Here is a 14,252-nt window from a genome sequence, read left to right as displayed (position 1 = left end):
TTGGGCCTATCCTGATTCAGTTAAGTTGTTGAATATTTTTTCTATTGTGTTAGTTATGGATAGCACATACAAGACAAACAAATATAGACAACCTTTGTTTCAAATTGTTGGCATGACATCAACCGAGTTGACTTTTGCTGTCGCATTTGCGTATATGGAGTTTGAGCAGACAGAGAATTTTTTATGGGTATTAGAGAAACTTAAAGAATTACTTGTGAAGAAAGATTTGTGTCCACAAGTGATTTTGACAGATAGAGATCTTGCTTTGATGAAAGCAATTGAAATTGTATTTCCCAGGTCGATTAATTTACTACGTAGATTTCACATTAACAAAAACATTGGTGAAGAATGCAAACAATATGTGGTGAATGACATGCAAAAGACGATATACACATTGTGGATGGAAGTTGTTTGGGCTAGTGACGAGGTTGAGTATGGCCAATGGTTGCATAAACTTGAGCATACATGTGTTGATTATAGTGGATTTATTAATTATGTGAAAGACACATGGTTGACTCCACATAGACAGAGATTTGTTGGAGCATGGATTAATCGAGTGCTACATTTGGGTAACACGATGACTAATCGGTATGTGTTATATTTTTTACTATGTATTTTTTTATATATGTGATATTTTTAATATTTTCAATATGTTATTTTTAGGGTTGAATCTGCTCATTGGAAGTTAAAGCAGATGTTAGGAAACAATATAGGTGACATGCTCAAATGTTGGGAAGCTATGAATAACAACTTGAGGTTACAACTGGGAAACATTAGAGCTTCTTTTAAAAAAAGTTTTTACGAAGTCGAGCACGCGCACATAAGTCCATTTTATGGTAATTTGCGTGGTTCAGTGTCTCAAGCTGCTTTGAGACGTATTGCTGAAGAGTTATTGAGAGTTGATTATGTTGGAACTAACAGGAAAATATGTGGTTGTACTCTTAGAACATCTTATGGGTTACCTTGTGCTTGTGAGTTAGGAAGATACGCACTAGGTGGTATACTGATACCCATAGATGTTGTTCATGTTCATCGGAGGAAACTAACTATGGAAGTTGAGTTAGAGGTAGGTGCAGATGATGGATCAGAGGTGGATATGACTTTTGCAATAGATGAATTATGGAAACGGTTTAGGTCATTAGATGTTGTTGGGAAAAAGGCATTAAAGAGTAGGGTTTGTGAACTTGCATACCCCACAATGACTTCATTGTATCCACCACCCGAGAAATTAAAAACCAGAGGAGGAGTGAAGAAAAAAGGAAAAAAAACCAGCAGGATATGGTGTTTATAGGGACCCTTTCATATTATGAGTATGTTGATAAGGCATCTCAATCTTCACAAAGGCAATCTCAACCATCACAGACTTCGAAGAAGTTAAAATTATCAAAGAAGCAACCACAATCAAAGAAATATTTCACTCTTCAATTTCCTAATCATATTAGGTCATACATTGAAGATGTAGTTAATGTTGTATCAGATGGTAATTGTGGATTTAGAGTCATTGCATCATTGCATGGATATGGTGAGGATGGTTGGTCAATGGTTCGCCGAGACTTGGAGTTGGAAATAATAGACAAGGAAAGGTCAACTTTGTATGACAAGTTATTTTGTAATCGGTTGGCAGAAGTGAGAGAATCTTTAAAGATAGAATTCTTTGGTTCACAACCACCACAAAAATGGTTGACTCTACCAGATATGGGTCACTTGATAGCAAATCGTTATAATGTTGTACTTGTCTGTTTAGGCAATCCGTGCATGACTTTCTTTCCTATGACAAGTTCACATTCACCAAATGTCTCCATTCATGCATTGATTTTGTTAACCAAAATCATTGGGTTCAGGTACGTATTTTATTTTATAAGACTTACTGTTTTAATTATTTTACTTATTTCACTTTATTAAATATATGTTTTAATTATTATTATCAGGTAAACATGAAATAGGGGTTTCCGTTGCCACCAGTCACATTAGATTGGAAGAAGTTTCGTTGTCTGGCCGCAACGTCTTGGATGTTAGGATTTGCAGGACGTCTACAACATTGGCAATTACTTACACCTATATTAGCATAAATATGTAATCAAAACATGAATATTATATTATGTCTATTTTATTACATTTAGTTCTAAAAGTTAATACATAAATCAATGTGAAAGAGAAATATGCAAAGCTTCAAATAAATCAGCAAACTGCGGATCTTCCTCTTCGGCATTAACTTGTCTCAGATAACGATGAATCAATGTAGATATACGAGCCCAATTAGGATCAGATGGTCTTGCGTCGTAAACAGGAACTAGCACCTCTCTTGGTTCATCACGATGGGGCGAGATCAAACAAGGATGCGAAACACAATAATACCACTCCAAGTATCCATCTTCTATATCAGATGGAGTGGTGGCCAGTATTGTTGGACGAATCATAACAAGAACTCTTTGATGGTAACCAATCCAATCAACATCAATATCATTAACCATCATACAATCAAGAGATGGGGATGGAACATACTGCTTGTACCCGAACTGACGTATACATCTGTCAGGCAAGTATGGAACAACTGTGTCACCCCACTTCAAACACCACCTGTACAGACATAACTCATTAAACAAGAGCCATCTCTATGATCCTCAAATGGACGACATATGACGCCGACAGGTGTCAGCTCATCCAAAATAGGTCGTAAATCATCCATCTTCAGGACTCCTTGCCTATAGGACCATCTCATCGCTCGAGGAAGACCACAATTATCAACTGGTTTCCAATTCTCTCCTTTTTCCAACAGTTGGAAAGTACTCGTGAATTCAACACTGTTACAATATAAAAACATAATAAACAAAATAAATTAAATTAACATACTTTATAAAATGAATCCAACATTTAATAAACAAAATTAAATTATATACCTGTAGGAGAGTAGGATATCCACCGAGCTGCTTGCAACTGAACATGGACGCATCTCTAAGGTATTTGTATAGGGTAACCAATGCAGCTGCTCCCCAACTATATCCTGAACATCTATCTAAGTCCATAAACAGTAAGAGATATCGTGTCTCGACAAGTATAAAGATCTTGTTGGCAAAAATTGTGGGACCCACCAACATCAACAAATATGCTCTAGTCGCATATGCCCAGCTAGAAGCAACTCTATGCTGTACGAATAAATTGTATAACCACTCCAATTTATAATAAGAACCCCTGCAGCCACGAACATGTGTTTGTGTCTCACTATGTGACACTCCTAAGTACTAAATCCGTTCCTTCTTAAGTGTCTCTTTTTTGTAAAAAAATTGTTCCTTTTTAAGTGCCATTTACAAAGTTCAAGGTAATATTAGTTATATTTTGTCAAAATTACCCATAAGTAATTATTATATATAGAGAAAAAGTAAAATGAATGTAATAAATAATTAAGGGTATTATGGGTAAAAGGAGAATTATTGCTGAAAAAGTAACAATAATGATTAATTTTCTTGATATGTGTAAAAAGTAAAAAAATGACACTTAAAAAGGAACGAAGGAAGTAGTCAACAGCAAGTTCAACAACAACCTCTTCAATGACATCTTGAGGACTCCAGAACACACCCCTGATGGGCAAGTGAAGCAGACAAGAGAGATTATCCAAAATAATGCTCATCTCACCAAACGACATGTGAAATGAAGATGTCTCTAGATGCCATCTTTCCCCAAATGCGGATACCAGATTTGTGTCAATCTTGTTCAAACTAGTTCTCTGAAGTGAAGATAACCCAGACCTAGATATCCAACTCTCCACCTGTCGTGGAAGAGCTAGTGGAACCCTCAATGTCAGTTTAAGTCCGTGTCCAGCAACCTTCAACTCTTTCTTCGGACCTCTTTCTTGAAAACAATTAAAACACATATTATAAAACATAATATAAAATATTCAAATATTATTCAATTTCAAATATACGTCGTTTATTTACCTCACAAAACCATAAATGGCGAGCAACATGATGCTCATACTTTACCAAAAGAGACATATCGTACGACCCTCATAAATAGCCAGTCGGCTCTGCTGCAGATGTAGATGTGCCCCGTCCTAAACTACGGTCTGGAATCCTACCGTCGACACCTCGTCTTCGAAGCACTATAAAAAACAAGTATAAAAGAAAATTAAAAAAAAAATTACGCACCAGAACACTTCTAAAAAAAGTTTCGGTGTGATGAAAATTGAGTTTGACTTTTGGAACACTTTCCATAAGACTTCCGATTAATTGAATGAAAACCGGAAGTCTTTTACGAAGAGTTCCGGTAACCACTCTTCCAAACTGAAAGTTTTTATTAAAGAGTTCCGGTTCAACGCCTAAAATTTGCAACGAACCGGAAGTCTTTTGGAAAGTGTTCCGGTATGTTTGTGAAGCGGAAGACTTACTCTTAGTGTTCCAGTTTACAATAGTAAAAAGGATGATCCGGAAGTCTTGAAGTGAAAATGAAATAAAATTTAATTTTTTTACAAAATATACCCTATTTATACGAGGGCATTTTGGTCAAAAAAAACTTATTATAGGAGTATGAGTATAATTGTTGGGGTATGAGGTAAAATTTCCCCATTTTAATCGTCGCTTCTTTACAAATCTCCATAAATTTTAAATAGTTTATTTTAAAATAAATTAAATATTAAATATATAATATCTAAAGATACTTATATCAACTAAAATTAATGATCATTTAAGAACTTATCAATTAAAACCCATATAAATAGATGATATTTACCTCAAATATATGTCTAGAAAACATTTCTTGAAATTTAACATGTGATATAAATTTCAAGTAACAAAAAGAGAGTGAGTATGTTTAAAAAATAAATATATTCCAATGATTTGTCAAAATAGTATAGCAAAGAAATTGAAGTTGAAATTCGTTGTTCGTAATTGTAATTTTGTAATGCATTATCCATTGATATCCTTTACACCAATATGCAATATGCATCTCTATAATAATCTCCTCAATTTTACTCCAAAAAAACAACTTAAAACTATCGCAACTCAAACCCAAACACACGCTCTCTATGTATTTACCAATCATTTGATCGCCGGAACACATCTCCGGCAATCCACCTCCGATCATTGACCACCACTCCAACCCTCGGTGACCATCCAATCACCTCAGATCCACCGTCGTTTAAGCTGTGATGCGAAAATCGTGGCAGAGGAACACTCTACGACGTCGTAGCTTTCATCTTCAACAATCACTTCTGAAATTGTTAGCTTAGGGTTAGGTTAGGGTTTGCGAAAAAATGTTCAAGAGAATGATGAAGGGAGGGCAAAAGAAGCCCTCCAAATCGGATTCTAACGATGGATACGGTCCTCCGGCGAACGACGTCAATCAATCAGCGGTTGTGGTCGTACCTCCGCCGTCTGGAAAAATCGAACCGCTTCCGTTGTTCCGTGATGTACCGGTTTCTGAGAGGCAGAATTTGTTTCTCCGGAAGCTTCAGATTTGTTGCCACACGTTGGATTTCACCGACACGATGAAATCAGTTCGGGAGAAGGAAATTAAGAGACAGACTTTGATGGAATTGGTTGAATTTATTCAATCTAGTTCGAGTAAGATAACGGAGATTTGTCAAGAAGAGATGATTAAAATGGTGTCGGTGAATATTTTCCGGTGTCTCCCACCGGCATTCCACGAGAACACGGGACAGGATGCTACCGATCCGGAAGAGGAGGAGCCTTGTTTGGAACCGGCGTGGCCTCATTTGCAGCTCGTTTATGAGCTTCTCCTTAGATACGTGGTTTCGTCTGATACTGATACTAAGGTAGCTAAACGTTACATTGATCATTCATTTGTGCTTAAATTGCTTGATTTGTTTGATTCTGAGGATCCTAGAGAACGTGAGTATGTGAAAACTATCTTGCATCGTGTGTATGGAAAATTTATGGTTCATAGACCCTATATTAGGAAGGCTATTAACAACATATTTTACCGGTTTATATATGAGACTGAGAGACATAGTGGGATTATGGAGCTTCTTGAGATTCTTGGGAGCATCATTAATGGGTTTGCTTTGCCCATGAAGGAGGAGCATAAATTGTTTCTTGTGAGGGCGTTGTTGCCTTTGCATAAACCTAAACCCGTAGCTGTGTACCATCAGCAGTTGTCGTACTGCATTTCTCAGTTTGTTGAGAAGGATTTTAAGCTAGCGGATACTGTTATTAGGGGTTTGTTGAAGTACTGGCCAGTCACCAATTGCCAGAAGGAAGTTCTATTTCTCGGGGAACTGGAGGAGGTGCTGGAGGCTACACAAGCCGCAGAATTCCAACGCTGCATGGTTCTTCTTTTTAGACAGATTGCACGCTGTCTCAATAGTCCGCATTTTCAGGTTTGTCAGAATTTGGTTTTTTATGATGTTGGTTGAGTAGGATTAATCCAAGCTTTTTTCTTTTAATTACTATTTTCCTTTTTCTTTGGATAATCAGGGTTATAAATTTGCAATTCTTCTTGTTGAACTGTTACTTTCTTGGTATGCTAGATCTATACTAGGCCCTTAAATGGTATTATTTTAATAACCTAACGTTAATATAAGGTTTGGTTGTTTAGTTAGTAAACTTCAGCTGATGATTCCTTCAAGTCCCAAACTGTTGTTGTAGTATGTTTTAGTACCAAACTGGGTTACCTAGATTTTTTTTAGTTTTGTGGATAGTTCAGTTATAGTTTTGCTCCTTAATGATGATGTGTTTGTGGATGGAGAAAAAACAAAAATAACTATGTTTTATCGTTATCGATTAATACGAGAAGATATATTATACAACAACAACCAAGTTTTATCCCACTAATTGGATTGGCTACACAGATTAACTTCTGTCATAATGTTCTATCCAGGCCCATGCTTATCTCTAAATCGATAATCTCTAGATCTTTCTTAATAACTTCTCTTATAATTTTTTTAGGTCTTCCTCTACCTCTAACTCTTTGGCTCCTCTCCATCTAATCTACTCTTCTTACCACAAAATCTATTGGTCTTCTTCTCTCTACAAGCTCAAATCACCTAAGTCTATTTTCCACCATCTTTTTTACTATAGGTGCTACCCCTCCCTACCGTCTCTTTAATATTGTCATTTCTAATCTTATTCTGTCTAGTCTTACCACACATACAACACAACATCCTCATCTATGCCACACTGACTTTATTCTCGTGATGATTCTTAACCACTCAACATTCTGTCCTGGAAAACCCTCCTCCACTTCCGCCACTCCAACTAGAGCGGTAATATGTTTTCTCATAGTTATTTTGAATCCTAACATACCGAAATGCAAAAATAGTTATTCACAATTTCATATCACATACATTTGTCTCTTAGAGGGGTTGTTTTATCTATTAATTTTTATTTTTCTTCTCAAATAGTGTTGAACTGCCATAGTTAAGCAGAACTAAAACTCAATTGATATCTATTTTTTGACAATTTACTTTATGAAATTTGCTTATGTATATAATCTCTATCATGGTTATCAAACTCGGGATCCCACCTAAGATCGTTTGAGTATAGAAAAATCGTAAATCGTGGGATCGTAATAAAGATCGTAATAAATAACTTAAGATTCTCTACATTGAGACTCTATTAAATGGTCTACTACCCTTGCTTAAAAAAGATTCCATGTTTATGTAAGTATTTGTATTGTAAATGTTATTTTAATTCCGGATAGCGGAGCGGAGCGGCCGACCCCAAAAACGGGGTAGCAGGATAGCGGATAGCGGGATAGCTGCTATTTGACTATTTTTTTGATACACAGATTAAAATTAATACTTTAATAACACAACACCCATAAAAGATTTATAAAATCAAATATCAAAGTACAATAAAATACAGTTTAAAACATTGATATTTTTAAAATAGAATTTGAAAAATAAAAAATAAAGGAAAGGAAAACATGTGTTTAAACAGAGTAGAGTAAGAGAAGAAGAATAGAGAGTAAAAAAAGAAAAAAACAGTTTAAAACATTAATATATTATGAAAACGGAGAATAATAATAAGAGGAGAAGAATAGAAAAGAAGAAACAGAAGGAAGAAGGAAGAAGGAAGAAGGAAGAAGAAGACTAACCTGGGAGGAGGAAAGAGGCTGAGCGAAGGAAGGAGGAAGGAGAAAGAGGTCAATGAGTGCCACTAGGGCAAGCCAAACAAGCGAATTGAAGAAGTGAGAAGAGAAGAGAGAGACACGTCTTCAGAAAAGCCATTCCAACGTCATTAGTTTAAGGGTAAAACCGTCTTTTTGCTCACCCTAATAAAAAACGGGTCAAACCCGCTCCAGGGCGGGAAGCAAACCGCTCCCGCGAGCCGCTATCGCATGAATCGCAGCCGCAATCTCAAACTGAGATGCGCGCTGCTCTAAAGTGGCGGGGAGGTGCCGCTCCGGGAAGAAATCCCGGGATAGCGCCACTGAAGTCCACTATTAATAACTCTGATTTTTAGTAACTGTAATAATAGTAAAGTTTTTCATTTGGCTTTTGCACTATCTAAAGATGTCTTTGAGCTATAGGTTAATTTCTTTCTTAATATTAACACTATGGTTATTTACTTTTTTTGGTGAGGTGCATGCTATTTTAATGGCAGTAAACCTGAAACTGAATTTGGTTTTAGCATGACTGACTATTGTTGTGGGTTAACTGCTCTTACCTTGTGGTTTATAAAATCTTGTCCAATGCTCATGGTGATATAAGAAATTGAACGGATTTTCATATACTTTAAAATTAACATTTGCAATGTGCCAGTCAAGTTCAAGTAATGTGATTAATGGGCTAGGGGAGAGAAAACCGTAATGAACTCATTTTCTGGAAAATCTTCACAACCCACGTCAATATTTAAGAATCTATAGATTGTTGGTTTAGTAAATTTGTATCATTAAAAGCTAAGGGCCTATTTGGTTTCAGATTTTTTGTTTTCACATATAGTTACAAAACTGCCACCAGTGTTGTTAAATAGCTATAGTGGCATTATACCGCTATAGCGGTAGTAGAATTTGGACAAACCACTATTGCTCCGTGATAAAAAATTTAGTATAAACTATTGTCAAATAACGGCTATAGTGGCACTATAGTCTTTATTGCATAGCGGAATTGTTAAATAGCTATAGTGGCATTATACCGCTATAGCGGTAGTAGAATTTGGACAAACCACTATTGCTCCGTGATGCAAAATTTAATATAAATTATTGTCAAATAACGGCTATAGTGGCACTATAGTCTTTATTGCATAGCGGGATTTTAACAATCCACTATCTGTCATTGACAACATTGGTCTAGTAGCTATTGAATAAATTATTGAATAATAAATCACTTTTTTTTATATAATTAGTAACAAACAGGTTCTAGTAGCTATTCTTTGGTCTCGAGTGAAGCATGTCTTTCTGAATGGTGAAATCACCGAAAGCGATCTAGTGAATCTTATCTGGTTAGGAATTTGACTACTTATGCCCAATGGTTTCAGTCTTTTTAAATAATATTAATCCGATAGATGAAAGCTGTTGGTCAACAAGAGATGTTTTTGATGGTCCCAGTCCTACTCCTTTCATCACCAAAACCTAAAACACTTCTAAATTTGCTGCTGAAGGTATACACTAGAATTTCAGGCCTAATAGTTTGAGTCTTTTTAAATAACTTTAATCCGATAGATGAAAGTTGTTGACTGTTAGTCAACAAGAGATGTCCTTGATGGTCCCAGTCCCACTTCTTCATCACCAAAACCTTAAATACTTCTACATTTGTTGCTGAAGGTCTGCACTAGAGCAAGATATTTAGCACACACTATTTTAGACAAAGGAAATATCTAAAAGTTAATGATGGGATTTACTGAGATTTCAGACCTATCTGCAAATTGTTTCGGTGAATTAATATAACTTCCAAGTTTGGGAAGCAAATAAAATTCTACTTTAGCTTTTCTTAAAAATATCAAAAGCATAATCTCCAGATTATGAAATACTAAAATCACTTTTTTGTAACAAAAGAGCTCTAGTAGCTACTCTTTGGTCTGGAGGGAAGCATGTTTTTCTGAATAGTGAAATCACTGAAAATGATCTAGTCAATCTATTCTGGTGAGTAGTTTGACTACTAGGCCTAATGGTTAAGTCTGTTTAAGTAATTTTAATATGAGATATGAAGGCTGTTGGTTTTTGCTGTTGGTCAACTAGAGATGTTCTTGATGGTCCAAGTCTTACTCTTCACCAAAACCTAAAATACTTCTAAGTTTGCTGATAACAAGAAATTTAGCACACTATTTGCAGTTTATTTTTTAGAACAAAGGATATATGTCAAAATTTATGATGGGATTTACTGAGACTAAAATCCTACCTTCAAATTAATACTGTGATTTATTATAAGTATAACTTCCAAGTTTGGGAAGCAAATAAAACTCTGATATAAGGCATATCCAACACCGAGACATTAATTTTTTCAAATAATTATTAGTGTCTATGTGAGTCCCGAACTGTCAAAACCAACCCTTGATTTGGATCATAAGTGACCCACTGCAATTTATATTGCTAATCTGAGGGAAGATGCTTAATTTCTTGAATCAGGAGGATATGCAATTGAGCCAATAAATCAGGACCTTGAATGCTATTGCGTCGTTGATCTTTCTTTCAACTCATCTCATCCTTCACTTACCATGTTCTCAATAAGGTCCTTTTGATTGTAATAAATTTTCAACCATGTGTTTGCATTCTATTTTGCATTGAAGGTTGAAACTATTGTTTCTTGGTTTCTTACAAATGCTTGGTTGGTGGTGTTGTTTTTGGCTTACATGCAAATAAGTTATGCTTTTAATTTGGCCCTCAACTGTTTCTTGGTTTCTTGCAAATGATTGGTGTTGGATTTAAGTGTGAGTGATTAAGTCCCATATCGATTAGAAATGAAGGAAATGTTGAATTTATAAGAGAGAAGACTTATACACCCATTGCCTTAAGGTTTTGGGTGGATATGCTATGATTATGCTCGGTGGGGGAGCGGAAGTTGGATCTTAGTATGGATCAAGACTAATCATGTTGGATATATGAGAGAAGATACTTCTGATGCACCCGACGCTCCCGGACTCCCTAAAACTTGGTATGGGGATATGTTAATAAAAACATGAACTCTTTTATATAATCTAACATTGGAGAGCTAAATTGTTCCAATCATAAAACATCAAAATAAAAATAAAAGTTCAAAATAAGTTACAAAACAAAGAAATTGAAATGCATAAATAATATAATATTATAATATTAACATGAGAAAATCACAAGTTTTACTACATAATAAATAAAAAGAGAGTAGCACAAGTAGTGGACTCTTACCGGTATTGGGTACATCACCATTTTTGAAGTATCTATGCTTCATTGATGTGTGTGTTTTCGCCACTGCTTTAAAAGGTTTTAAAAACAGGAAGCCAAATTAAAACTGACCAAACACACCCTAAATTATAAATTCTAAAAATGAAAGAAAAAAAGGATACACATAGTCAAATCTCAGGGGTCTCTTTACATGTCTAACATGCCATCCCTTTGTTTTGTACCTCTCTAACACGCCATCCCTTTGTTTTGTACCTCTTTGGAATTGAGTTGAAAAAATGGAAAGAGGATTAGACTTGTACTATGCTTAATGAATTGGTACTCTTTGTTAGACTGCTAAGTGTGCCTGTAACTCATGGGAGAAGTTTGTTTCAATGCCATATTGTTACCGCGGCTTGGCAGTAGGGCTGTTCATGTGGATTTAGATTGATAACCAGATCCATTTTTTTCTTTAAAATAGTTACTTATAAAAAAACTGGTTTAAAACTAATTAGTTTTTTAGTTTGATTTTAAATGTGGTTATTTATGAAATTCATATTTAAAATCGGTTATTTCTCCATTAAAAAACAAATTATTTCTGAAGATTATTAAGGGAAAGTATATTATAACTAATAACTAAGGGAAAAGTATATTATAACTAGTAACAAAGTACAAGATGTACAAATATTAAAGTAAGGTATCTAATGATCAAACCAGAGAAAATATTAGATATAATTTAATTGTTTTCATGTTAAAAACTACAATTAAAAAATACAACTGAGAAAATATCTAATGATCAAACCAATTGACAGGAAGGAATCTGTTAGTCAGTATTAAAGTATAAAAACAACCTTTTTGTCAGAAGGTAGAAGAGAGATACTATTCGTTTTATTAAAAAAAAGAAGAAAATAAGAGATTTGAAACTATGACCATTTCGCTTGTTAAATATAAATTTATTTTAACTTCATTAATGATTAAGCGTCCTTCTGCCTGCGACCTGTGTTTGGAAAAGTGGATAAAAATCTGATAATAATTAAATCCAAAAATAAAATATGGGTGGTTATCCAACCACTTGAGAAATGACCGGTTGATAATCATTTACTTGTATTCGGATACTTTAAAATGAATTTGAATACGGTTATGGATTTAGATCTTAGAACTGGATTTTGCACAACCCTACTTGGCAGCAATCAATATGAACAGTAATATAGCAGTGGATTTCTTAGTATCCAAAACTTGCATGTACTTCCATTCACTGTTCTTATTTAGTCAATGGACACAAAAGTTCGGCGATGTTTGTAAAAATGAAGCAAGGAACGAAGGGGCGAATCAGTTCTTCTGTTTCATTGCCCTAGAGTTTAGCATCACTCAATTCCTTCTGTTTTTTAGCTATACCAAATCTGATCTTGGTCAATAATGGGTCATGACCACAAACATCTAGAGTTTATGGAAACCAAAATAATGTGCAATATGAGTTTCTCTTCTTAGTGATATTTAAGGTGATTTTCGCTTTAACTCTTTCATTGCGATGCTTTTTGTAGTCCCGTTTGCTGTGTCTAAATTGTTGTTAATCATTACAGTATTGAGGACTTCCTTCTGGTTATTAGTTTTTATTAGTTTGAAAAATCTGAATTGATTCTGTGATTATCTTTACTCTCCTTGTCCTTTTGGGCTGATATTCAGATCCCTTAAACCAGAGTCAAGAAAATTAAAACTAGGACCGACCTCTTGGGTTCCTTGTGTAGTAATAAAATGGCAACCATTCCAGATCAGGTTGGCGTAATGCATGATTAGTGACATTTTGAGGAAGGCTAGTAGATATCCTTCTTTCTTAATGGAGCAATTCCCTTTCTTATAATGATTAGGTTGAGGGTCATGGGAGTGACCTTAAGGATCACAAGATTCAGAGCAGATCTTCATGCTCCCTAGCTTTTGAGTTCGGGTCTAGGTTGACCTGCATATAGTAAACTCAGGCTTAGAAGAGCCCCACACATATATATTTTTTAAAATATATATCTCAGGTGATAATTAGCATACTGGATTGGATAGAGAATCCTGATTGCTCAACATTTTATTGTATCCAGTTAAATTATCCTTTCAAAAGTCTATATGCTTAGGCACTTTTACGATGCAGGTTGCAGAACGAGCCCTCTTTCTGTGGAATAATGAGCACATTGTCGGTTTAATAGCCCAAAACAGGACTGTAGTATTACCCATTATATTCGAAGCATTGGAGAAAAATGTCCAGAGTCATTGGAACCAGGCCGTTAACGGGTTGACGGTGAATGTTAGAAAAATGTTCCTCGAAATGGATGCTGATTTGTTTGAAGAGTGCCAGAGGAAGTATTTGGAGAAAGAGGCTAAAGCCAAAGAGGTGGAAGAGCTGCGGGAATTGAATTGGAAGAGATTGGCAGATGCCGCCGCACTGAATGGGCCGGATATGGTCACAGCTTAGCCAATTTGAAATTACTTTACTGCCCCAACTGGGATTGTTCATTGGATAGGTGGAGGATTATATTTTATATACTCTCCTTGCCTTTTTGGTGCCACTATTGATTGGTTTCTTTCTTTCTCCCCTGTAATTTATTTTTGCTCTCCATTTTCTCAGTTGGATAATCAGAAAGTTAAAGAAAGCAGTGATTAATGTAAGATAAAAATGTATTGGACGTTATTAGCAATGTCTGCAGATTAAGAATGTTTTGTAAAATTCTTGTATTTTTTCCGTACAGATATGGAATTTGTTAACTTTACCATCTATGCTTATTTTTTTCATAACTCATGGCGTGTTTGGCTTGAAAATGAATGAGAAATATACAGATTGAATATTAATGAGATTAAAAATGGTTTGGTCATTCAGTCAGACTTAAAGTTTTCCGCACTCGGGTTTGTTTCAGCGAGATAAATTCTTTACTCGAGCACATTGTGCAAATCAAATTCCCTACAATTACTTTTTAATGCATTCATGATAATAGTAATTGCTGAATCTCGTACTTTAATGCATCAAA

The 14,252-nt window shown here is 35.2% G+C and overlaps 1 protein-coding gene across 1 annotated transcript; it reads left to right on the top strand.

The window, feature by feature from the left end:
- Positions 1-4,855: 4,855 nt before the first annotated feature.
- On the top strand, positions 4,856-14,004 carry LOC127125767 (serine/threonine protein phosphatase 2A 57 kDa regulatory subunit B' beta isoform). The gene is made up of 2 exons (XM_051054591.1): positions 4,856-6,331; positions 13,382-14,004. Exons 1-2 carry the CDS (start codon positions 5,246-5,248, stop codon positions 13,700-13,702), a joined length of 1,407 nt encoding a protein of 468 aa, XP_050910548.1. The 5' UTR covers positions 4,856-5,245; the 3' UTR covers positions 13,703-14,004.
- Positions 14,005-14,252: the final 248 nt, after the last annotated feature.

This window comes from Lathyrus oleraceus, chromosome 3 (genome assembly GCF_024323335.1).
Source record: "Lathyrus oleraceus cultivar Zhongwan6 chromosome 3, CAAS_Psat_ZW6_1.0, whole genome shotgun sequence".
Classification (NCBI taxonomy): domain Eukaryota; kingdom Viridiplantae; phylum Streptophyta; class Magnoliopsida; order Fabales; family Fabaceae; genus Lathyrus; species Lathyrus oleraceus.
This window is presented reverse-complemented; position numbering and strand designations above follow the sequence as displayed.

Excerpts from the sequence above, each read along its gene's own strand:
- LOC127125767 (XM_051054591.1), top strand. The coding sequence starts at position 5,246 with ATGTTCAAGAGAATGATGAAGGGAGGGCAAAAGAAGCCCTCCAAATCG. Across the intron at positions 6,332-13,381 it reads TCAATAGTCCGCATTTTCAG|GTTGCAGAACGAGCCCTCTT; the intron begins GTTTGTCAGAAT and ends TTTACGATGCAG.